The sequence below is a fragment of the Nothobranchius furzeri genome, chromosome 19 (genome assembly GCF_043380555.1).
Source record: "Nothobranchius furzeri strain GRZ-AD chromosome 19, NfurGRZ-RIMD1, whole genome shotgun sequence".
NCBI classification, from domain to species: Eukaryota; Metazoa; Chordata; class Actinopteri; order Cyprinodontiformes; family Nothobranchiidae; genus Nothobranchius; species Nothobranchius furzeri.
Window position 1 is genome coordinate 1,584,546 of NC_091759.1, and position 11,456 is coordinate 1,596,001.

At 41.3% G+C, this 11,456-nt stretch overlaps 1 protein-coding gene across 1 annotated transcript; it reads left to right on the forward strand.

Moving 5' to 3' along the window:
- The first annotated feature begins 204 nt into the window (after positions 1–204).
- Positions 205–7,226, forward strand: znf706 (zinc finger protein 706). Its single transcript, XM_070547430.1, has 3 exons — positions 205–354; positions 6,341–6,476; positions 6,557–7,226. Exons 2-3 carry the CDS (start codon positions 6,342–6,344, stop codon positions 6,650–6,652), a joined length of 231 nt encoding a protein of 76 aa, XP_070403531.1. The 5' UTR covers positions 205–354; position 6,341; the 3' UTR covers positions 6,653–7,226.
- The last annotated feature ends 4,230 nt before the right edge of the window (positions 7,227–11,456 follow it).

The following is an 11,456-nucleotide window of genomic DNA, read 5'->3' on the forward strand; positions in this document are numbered from 1 at the left end:
TGACCACTCGGGGGAGACATTGTCAACGTATGTAAGCTCAAATGCGTTCAAGTGCGTTTTTAAAAATAGCACAAAACAAATCTCCAAAGAAGGACTTGTGTTAGGAAAGTTGTTTAACGACCACCTACCTCGTTATATTTCACATAAAACGATTTATTGCGATTTATTCAAAATTTTTAGTAATGTTGGCTTAATCTGATCGAGTCTTAGGTGTTGAAATTTGCGATAGGCAGATTTGCTACTTACATTTACAAGAGACCATGAACGCACCGCTGACTTGCCTGTGAGAAACCAGCAGCTGTCACATTTCTCTGTGTGCGCTTTACAAACGACACGTAACCTTACATTTAAAAGGTAAGGGCACTTTACTCATAAATATTATAGAAATATATCGTAACTCTATGATTCACGTTTCTAAGGCGGACTTTGCAACCAGTAAAACCTTCATTTTGTTGCTTTACAACAGGCACTCATGCTAACCACGTTAAGCTAACAAACTGTTGCTATCTCGATTTAGCGAAGACAAAACTAGAGATAATTCACAAACCTCATGTATCAGTCCGCTCATTAGTCTACGGTTTTGTGTGGACAACGTTAATAAGGTAACGATTGCTGTTTGTTCTTTAAACCGGTTAAAGTCGGATAACAAGCGAGCAATAGTTAGCTAATGCTAATGTCTTCTGCATATTACGTATTTACAAGTACTTTTAAATCTGTGAAATTAAATATTTAACTACCCAGTAAACATATGGCATTATTCAGGTACAGATTTTGATTATTTAAGGCGTTTTCCTAAACTCTTCACTTGTTTATTTGTTTTAAAACCTGCAGGGAACCTCCAGCATTTACATGCTGTCAGGCTGGTTGTGGTTTACTGGATATTACACCACCAAAAACATGCAGGATCCAGTATATTAATGCATTTTAAACTGTCATCATTCTTTACTTTAAGTAAAAATCCAAAATGGCATGGAAAACTCCCTTACAGAACACTTACAGCTTAAATAATCCATATTTCTTATGATTTTCTGCATTGTTGCTTTTGCACCGTTTACTGATATATTACACATCACACTGCATGTATTTTTTAGCTTAATTCAGCAGTTTGATCAGCAGAATATTCAGTTTTTTGCAGTTTTACAATCTTAATGGCCGATATTTTGATTTGCATGCTTTCCAAAATATCAAATTTGCAGGGGAAACCCCATTAATATTCAAACTGATAAGTAATTATTGTTGTTAAATGTGTTGTATGGAGTGGAAACGTTTAACTTTTAAAGTGGTAGAGAAATTAAAAAAAATATTTCAAATGAAAAAAAATCAATAACTTAAATTATTTCCTCTTAAGGCAGGAAATGTACCTTTTTCTAGTATTTTAGTGGTCTAGAGAAGTATAGAAATATGTTGGGAAAAGATTTGAACTTCTAACTTATGTTATTTCATTAATACCATAATTTCTAATAGAGTTAAGCTTTTACGGATCATAGACATCTTAGTAAAATAGTTTAAAGATGTTTTTCTAACTTCATTTGAAGAAAACAGGAAATAAAACATTTTAAATATATTTATCTGTAAAATTATAGACGATATTTTTAATTATAGATGTAAAATGGCCCCCAAACCATTTGGAAAAGCCTAAAATGATCAAATAGAAATCCTCTCTAAGTAAATACAGTTGAAACTGTTCTACCCCCATCTTTACTTGTTGCTTACATCTGTTTGTTGTGGCAACTTACTGGTTTTCCGGGGTAATGTAAACCCACCAGTAAGACGTTTGTCCAACTTAGTCAGGTCAGTGTGAAAACTATCAAGTGAGGATCTTAGTGATGGTAGCCCTCCCAGAAAACAAGCGTATCAGATTTCTCTGTACATTCCTGCATGGGAAAGACGGGATTTAACTTGTTTGACTGGCATCGCCCATTCACAAAAATCTGTATTAACTCTGGCAACACCCTGGCAGAAGCTTTGTTTCAAAAAGCTTTTCAACACCACCAGGTCTTGTGAAGGAAGGTGAGGAGGTGATGAACTGTTATTTCTTCTGCTCTTTGGATGAGAAGATTCAGTCAAAACAAAAAAAAAACAAGAAAAACTACAAGGCACTCTCAAATAGAAAAAGTTTAAAAGCCTTTATTGTACTGGCAAGGTCACATGTGGCCTTGTTTTAAAAACTCCAACGCGTTTCAGCAATGTAGCCTTCGTCAGGGAGTCAAACAGTTCTCAGCAGTAAGGAGAGGTTCTTAACCACTACGATCACCAATCAGAAAGCTCCAATAGCAGACGTGTTAGACAGGTGACAAGTGTCTATAATCACCAGCAGGTGTCATCCTTACTAAATTGAAAGAAACAGGCATAGTAAATGAAATACACCAAATATCATATATTATATACATATGGTTAAAAAACACCCAATAGAAGTAAAATAATAATATTGAGCAAAAGGGATAAGAATAATGCCAAAACTTCAAACAGACTAAACCGATCAAAGAAAAACTCTAAAGTCTAGCTCATCATTAATGCCTGGATGTTTAGTGGCCTACAGTTTAAATATCCAAAAATCTCCTTCTGATTTCGCTCTCTGCCTGTCCCCATGTCTCATGGTCAGCCCCACAAGCCTGGAAAGTGGACGTGTCACTGTTGTGATGTTCCATCAAGTGTCTTGCCATTGGGTAGTTAGTGTTACCTGTACGAATAGCATATTTGTGTTCAGCCAATCTATCTTGTAGATGTCGTTTTGTTCTGCCAACATAACATACTTGTTGTATCTAGGGGTTGTTATAAACGTCACCGCTGCAACCATTGTACTAATGTTGTTCAAACTAAGGTTGGGCGGTGGGACGAATGAATCGACCATCAGCGATGGGCTGAGCCGTTACTGTTGTTTTTACAGGAGGTGATTTGTTTGTTTATTTGTTTGTTATTGACGAATATTTTACACGCTATGCACAGAGAACATCGCGGAGGTAACAGTCAAGAAAAGATCTCCATCAGCGCATCTGAGCCTTTTCTCACCTACTCTGCCTCTGGCTGCTGACGGTGCACGCGTGACCCCTTCTTTCCACCGGAGCAGTCAGCAGCACGTTACTGCAGCAGCACGTCATAGCTGCTGATAGGAACCGCTGTGGTCAACAGAACCTTTTCCACCGGAGCCGTCAGCAGCGCGAGTCGGCCGCGTCTCAGGAGCAGCATGTCGCGGCCTTTATGCGCCGGTTCTATTTTCTACACGCGACGCCTCTGAAACGGGTCAAGTTCGACATTTTTGGGGAAGGAAAGACAGGAAATCGGACGCGGAAACGGAGCGAAGCTCCCGAGATTTTCAGAATAAAGAAACGTACTGCCTTCCGGTTGCTTTACTTTAAAAAAAAGTTACTAACTGTGCGGCCCCGTGAGAAGTTATCACCTAGCTAGCGGTCTCCTCTGTTTTTCAGGTTCGTATTGGCGATTATAAAACGGACAGAACATAAAACACAAACCATGTTGTAGTTTTCTCCTGCTTGTTGTTGTGTTTACTGACGAAGTCACTCGTGTGACTTCGTGCTCTGTCGGTGACAGCTGCTCCATGCTGCTCCGCGTCTCGTGGGAAGGGCCGAGCAGCAGCTTACGCGAGCAAGACGTGCTGCTGCAGTAACGTGCTGCTGACGGCTCCGGTGGAAAGAAGGGGTAAGCGGCACGCTGAGGAGAGGCTCGGAGAGCGTCTGACGCACTCAACATCGTGCACTACAGCGCGGCGTTGAGTGGAAAGTGGAAATCCTTCTCTCTTTCAGAGTTTGGAAGACTTCTGGTTATTTCATTTGGAGAAATGTTTCCTGATTTAACACTTTGGCTGAAGTAGCGCTCGTCGTTATTCAGCACCTGCCTCGAGTGTGTCAGCAGAGCACGGATCCATCCAGAACATTATTTAAACAGCCATGAGTCTGTCTGAGGCAAACGTCTAAAAGCTCATAACCTCTTCAGAAAGCTCCCTAGAGACATCTGATTACACACAAGCTGCAGCTGACCAGTTCAGGTTTACGCGGCGCAGGTGGAATGTGCGTTCGAGCCGCAGCAGGTAAAATGTTCCTAAGTTAGGTGAAATTGATTAATTGCATTGTTCATGTTACTGGGACGTTCTGATCAGCTTGGTTGGACTAAATATTAATTAAAATGAATGGAAATTTAATGATTATTTATTATTTTAAAAAGTGACGGGGATAAATGGATCATGTGACCTCTGGCAGCGAGCTGCCTCCTCAGAGTGCGTCCAAACGCAGCAACGATTCATTCCATCCCCCACTTATAAAAGAAACTGCCTCAGAAGTTTTTGTTCAGAAAGAAACATTTTGCTTAAAGCGACGTTATGGAAGTTTGACAGCCAAAACATGTATAGAAATAATAAATGTCTTCTTCATACATTCTCCTGCAATGCCCTGGTCCTGTAGAATGAGCCCTGGCATTTTTACTGTGATTGCCTGTTTTTCTGTAAAATCACAGAAAAAGAGAGATGCTCGGGTCGAGCAGGCTGCTTCATGCGCGTTCACGCTCAGGCATCGCCCGTAGCATTTGCTATCCATAGCTTTAGCAGCAGAGAGAGAGGCAGTGCCACTTTGTCGCTGTTCCTAACGCCTAGTGATGAACCTAGCTACATTTCTGAGGACCCTTAGCTACTTTCTTCTAGATATTTCCTGCAAATTAGCAACAAAATAGCCATTTTCGCTTCAAACCGTTCTTTGGTTGGACGTTGTTTCAGCTGTCATCAAGGATACAAATGTTACAGATACTGTAAATGTTACTAGAGTGTAGCTCACCTTGTAAGATGTCTGACTCTCATGCAGAAGTCCTGGGTTCGATTCTGGATGTGAACATAGTTCATTTAGAGATTCATTTTTTACATTAATGGTATATTTTTTTACAGTAAGATGCCCAAATTTTTATTTGAGACTCACCGAACGGCATTGAATTCACAGATAAAAAGATGTGGGTTCAACTTTCATTTTGGAACAATTTTTCAAGCAAGGGAAGGGAATGATCTGAGCATGCAGGAGGACTGACCCATCATAAACCTTTGTCGGCTGTGCTGAAGAGAAAAGTACAGAACCAAATTATTTAATTAATTAGCTGCGTGTTCTCCTGTCCTCTGTCCTCCAGGACACACACACACACACACACACACACACTCACACACAGGACTGTCTCAGCTGTTATTTTCGTTAACGAGTGTGCACGTACAGCATGCGCGCCTCGTGCACGAGCCTACTATTGAAGCTGCCGTTACGCTTTTGGCCTGAGGGGGCAGTCGCGAGCATAAAAATTCAAAAGTCCGTAAAGTCCCTTTAAATAAAAACCACAACAGTGGGCACCACAGGAAAACAAAGGCGAGGCTTCTTTTGAACATTTTAACCGTGTTTTTTACGGGCCGTTTATACGTCACTCTACCAAACTACAAATACAAAATTAAACAAAGAAAAATATAAATTTCTCTTCCAGCAAACATATGTCTAAAAAAAAATCTGTTTTGGGCTTCTTCTGCATTTGCAAATCAGTCAGTGCGTCATGACGTCACATGCACGAATAAATCATTCATCGTCTTTTGTTTTTGGACTGACGATTGGCGGTGGGAAAACTTATACAAATCGCCCTACTCAAGTTCAAACTAAAACGTTTACAGATGTTGTCTCCCAAAAACATTTTTCGAATAATCATTTCATTAATTGTAAAACTACTTTTGTTATTTATAGGCTAGTGTGTCCTGTTTGCAAAGTATTTTATGTTGGCAGAACCAAACAACGCCTACAAGATAGATTGGCTGAACACTTCGATAACGATAAATGGACGATAACTACCCATGCAGTAGCAGTGAGAGCGAGCGGTGGTGGTGGCAGATCTGGTTGACGGGAAGCCTGTTCCCACAAAAATCTTTCAACAATCGTTTGGCAACATTTTGGATTTGGTCGTTGTTGCCGTCTTCTGCCAGCCGCTATCCACTGCTTCAACATCTGAATCATCCTCCATTTTTCTCACTGTCTTTCCCTTCTTGTTACAGACCAATAGGGTGGAGTCATGTGATTCCACCCCGTCCAGTTTGTAGCATCTTAAAGGACCATGAACATCGGCAACCTACACACACCTTTTGATTCATTTGGAACACCTAATATATCAACATGACGTTGGTATTGGATATACATTTTGATTTCCAAAATCTTTGGTATGTAGCCCACCTAGCTAGAAAAGTGGGCTCTACTCGGTCCATACTTGCGAGCCTGTTGAAGAGCCCTTGAGGTGACGGATAATGGCGTTGCGCGTCTTCGTACCAACGTAGACGGAGAAGTATAAACAAGGCTTAACCCACTCCTCTGTGATTTCCCAGCATGGCCCGCGGACACCAGAAGATTCAGTCGCAGCAGAAAAACGCCAAGAAGCAGGCTGAGATGAAGAAGGGCAAAGGTCACGATCAGAAGACTGCAGCCAAGGCGGCGCTAGTGTTCACCTGCGCTGTGTGCAAAGTGAGTCCAGCGTCTCTGAGGAGGTAAGCGGTTTGACTCAGAAATCGTGATGTGTAATAGTTTTGTGTTTTCCCCAACAGTCCCAGATGCCCGATCCCAAAACGTTCAAGCAGCACTTCGAGAGCAAGCATCCCAAATCCCCTTTGCCCCCTGAGCTGGAGGGGGTGGAGGCATAAACGGCCAAACTGGACCCGAGAATCCTGCAGAACCAGCTCAGCACATGGATGCAACAGATGATTTAATGTACCTTACTCTGAATGCCGTCTCCCAGTCCAGTGCTACGTGTGTGTGTGTGTGTACTTGTGTTTTGATACGGGGCTAAATCTAAACGTGGTGTGATGACTTGAGGGCCGTCGCGGGTCTATACCAACCCAGGCTCACTGCCTTGTTGCGAGTATTAACCAGTATCCTCCTCAAAGCCTGGATCTGACTGCGGAGGGGTGCAATTAGGGTGGTGACAAACGTGACCTCATTAACGTTAAAACGAGCTCGGAATCAAAAGGAGGCCGTGACACCTTTTTTTGTGCACACTGTAATTAATTTGCCCTGTTAAACTGCAACCTTTCATTTAGCTGAGCGTGTTTTGATGTTAGGTCATGAAAAATGTGAACCTCTGCCAGCTCCTCAAGTTGCTGCACAAAGTGTAAGTACAGATAATTGTATTGGAGCCTGACGGCAAGATTTATATGCTAAAAGAATGTATGCTCCAATAATGTATTATAACATCTTAATAAATTTTACTTTGTTGTATGTCTGTCTACAGCCTTTAAATCTGACTCAATAGAAGCATTTTAAGTCTATTTCTTTGTTTTTTTATTCAGCTTGTTTAAATCAAAATATGTTGTTTTACTTCTCATAATGGTTCAATATTTTCCTTCAAGTGGGACTGCATCCCCCTCATGATGCCAGCTTTCTATCTTTGCACATCTACATTAATTATTGAAGGAATCTGTAAACGGTAGTGAACGGTTAGCATGCAGCCTTTTGGGGTCGTCAGGATGTGAGAAGGAAATGCATAAAAAGTCAAATCGACATCTGACTTGGACCACATTCCAGGAGGATGTGTTGCTGGTAATAGTCTGACATTTAAAAAGGAATAAATGAGCTCTGCCGGTTTGTGTGACACGATTAATCCAACCTGTCATCTAGCTAAAAAAAACCGATGGAATCAGGTTTACCTCAAAATTTTACGCACATTTATAACATTTAAAAGTATCAGAAAGATATATACTGCATATGTGTCAAGATCTTTCAGGACACTTGATTTGGTCTCCGTATCTGTTGCGTTGGCTGAGCTATTTATAGTGTTAGCTAAAGTTGATTAGCTGCACTGGTCATCTTAAAGATGGGTATGAGGTGTTTATCTGGAGCATTTTCTGACATTTCTTGAAATGCTCGTCACATACTGATGGCAACCAGGAAATTAAATGTTTTGTAAAAACAACAAATACATTAAATCAAATCTAAAACATGCAATCCTGGAAAATCCTCATCCAATCATTGTGAATATCTTGTTCTTAATGATTGAATCTTGCATGGACGTAATTTTCACTTTAGAAGTGGGGGGACACGGGGGGTGGGGGTAGGGGGTATCTTTACAGTATGTTCTAATGGTAAACAGGCTTCAACACAAATTGTTGTTTTCTGCTTGGTCCTAGAGCTCAACCAGTGTCAATTTAATATAGCGTAATATTGTTTTTGGATGGTAAAAAGTGCAGGGGTCAAAACTTGACTTTGGAAAAAGTGGGGGGGACATGTCCTCTCCCCCCCCCCCCCCCCCCCAAAAAAAATTACGTCCATGGAATCTTGAGCTATCCATCAAGCTGCCCTCTGTCCCACCCACAGACATCATACAGGTAGACATCCCGAGGACTGGTGCTGCCTATTAGACCTGGCGTAGCAGCGGGTCGCCATCTATGATGGGTTCCCAATTGCCCCCAGTTCATTTATTTCTACCGAGGAAGGTGCCTACCAAACTAAAAACATTTTAATATGCTTTTTCACAAAATAACACGTTTGGTATGGCATGATAGTTAAAATATAAAACTCATAAAATAAAATATTAAATCTCAACAGGTAGGATAGAAAAGTCAATAGTAACCCCAGTGCCCCAGTTGTTGCAGCCGTAGGCTGCACAAAAACGGGCGTAGTTGCCCACCCTCCAGTTGGGTTTGGAGAGTGAAGAACCCACCCAATATGGCGGTGATGTTGTTACTCCCTGCAACACACAATGGGGCATCAATGTATCCATGTCTGTGGTCCCACCCCCCTGCACATTTGCACGAATCGCAGGTTCTTGGCTTGGAGCAGCAGAACAGGAAGTAAAGCCAGAGCTGGGCTAGTCTTTTTACAAGACACACCGTGCCGGCAAATCTGTGTAATATTACCACAGATGTGTGTCTTATAAACGTGCCATGCCGGTGTTATGTCGATATGTGTTCCCCCCTCGAGATCTTTTTCTTTTGCACTCGGCTGCGAGTGGAAACAACCCACTAAAAATAAATAACCATCACCCCAACTCTTGCCCTAAACATAACCACCCTGTCACCAAAAATGTATGTTTTGCATAATTTACATTTTTGAAAGTTTTATATGTAGCATAGGACACACATTTTTTTCGAGTAGATGGGTGCAAAAGAAACAGATCTCGAGGGGGAACACATATCGACGTAACACTCTCTCAAACCTTCAATGGGGGCGGAGTCTGGATCTCCTGGCTGGCACTGGATTTGGTGAAGTCTGTGAGAAAGCCTGGAGCCTGGCTGTAATGAAGGAGCGTCAAATTAGCAATTATGGTAGAAAAGATGCCAACATTAGGGTTAAAAGGTAAGATAATGTTATGTATTTATAGCTTTTTGACAGTTTGCCTTGCTTTCGGCACTCTCCTGAATTCTAGGTGCATGGCTAAGGGGTGGGGCCTACGCAAAAAGATTAGACCTTTGGATCATGGTTTTTCAAAATGTAGCTTGCTTGAACAGCAAATAAATAAATAAACGTTTCATAACCCACAGTTAATAAAAACTTTCAGTAACACCTTACAATAAGGGTCCCTTTATCAATCATTACTTAGTGCATTATTAAGCATTAATAAACTATTGAATAAAGTAATAACAACTGCTTAACCTTAATGCAGTACTAGGCAGACACCCCTTTGTCCTAACTTTAAGGACACTTATCGTTAACAATAATGTTAAAGGAAATCTTTGTTTATTAATGCTTAATAATGCACTAAGTAACATTAATAAAAGCACCCTTATTGTAAAATGTTACAGAACTTTCTGAGGATTTTTTTTGAAAACATATCCATCCTGGGACATTATTTCTACAAGAGTCGATTAAAAAGCTCCATGTAGGATGGACGCAAACTGACAAAAGAATCAGCTGCTTGTTCACTTACAGATGCTTTTAAAGACAGTCACACACTTCTGTTTCATTATAAATTTGTCATTTTATGATTTAATTGTTGTTTTCTTGTCTTCTCATTGGAACAAATAGGGTCAGAGCTACGCTGCCTGTTGCTGTAAGGGTCTGAGTAACTCGCCTCGGTGAGTCACAACCCAGACTACTCACACATGATCCACATCCTTCCTTCCCAGCTGTAAACTTATGAATGAAAGAATGCCTCTTGTGTTCATTCATATAAAAAATAATTAGCTTCAGCCTTGTGGAATAAGGAGCATCTGTGCACGATGAGTTGCTTTAATTAGCTGGAATTCTCCCTAGCTATAGATCACCTCATTTCTGGCCTTGGCCTACTTTTACTCCCAAACCTTTGAGCCATCCTGCTGGAAAAGCACCATTATGACCCAAATCTGAAGCAAATCCCATCCAAACCACCAGATTCCTGTAAATAACAGGGGTTATTTTGAAGCTGAGTTGGTTTTCCTAACATGATTCATGGCATTCTGAGACAAAGTCATGGACCTAATCACCTATTAGTCATCAGCTGTTTAGGGAGTGTCCAGTTGATGATGGAAGGACTCATTCTCACAATTACACCCGACTCAGTACCTATTTCTCAACAAAAATAACTCACGACCAGAAGAACTAGCCGGAAAAGCGAGCCGGCTGGACCTCTGGATGAAACGACCAGAGGGAGAATTTACTTAGAAGTTTTGTTAAGCTGCCAAATACCACTTCCTCCCACTAAAACGTAAAACTGGTTGTAAAAACACAAAACCCCACATTATTGACTTTTTATCAAGTATTTTATTAAACTTTACAGGATTAATTTCAACATGCTTCTGATTTTTTTAATCCTTAAGGAAAGTCTAATATAAACTAAATGCAATTATTGGCATGTATGGTTTTAATACAAATTGTTCTTAACTCTGTTTTTGTCCTCATCTCAGCCTTGGGGATGGGGTGGGGAGCTCGGGCGTCTGGGGGGTACTCAGAGTGGAGCCGCTGCTCCTCCGCATCGAAAGGAGCCAGTTGAGGTGGTTCGGTCATCTGGTCAGGATGCCACCTGGACACCTCCCTGGGGAGATGTTTTGGGTACGTCCTGCTGGCAGGAGCCCTCCAGGTCAACCCAGGACTACCTGGAGGAAATACATTTCTAGGTTAGCCAGGGAACGCCGGGGTGTCCCAGCTGAGGAGCTGGCGGACTTGGCCGGAGAGAGGATTGCTTGGGAGGCCCTTCTTGGGATGCTGCTCCCGTGACCCAGACCTCAGAGAAGTGGAGGAAGGTGAGGTGAAGTGAGGTTTTTGTCCTGACAAACAAAACATCCCTCCTGGTTCCACAGCAAGCAATAGCTTCTAGTTTCTTATAAATATATAATAAAGTGCACAATTCTGATAGCCCTGAGCTCTAAGCAATATCTACATCTAGCCATTTTGTAGAGCAGCTAAATGGGTTGTTTAAATGTTTTTTGAACTAGTTTCCCGTGACAATTAGTATCTGTTAACAATAAAACACAGAAAAACGAATTTAAAGTCATTTTTCCGAACCATTAATGTTGATTTGGAGTTCTAAATAAA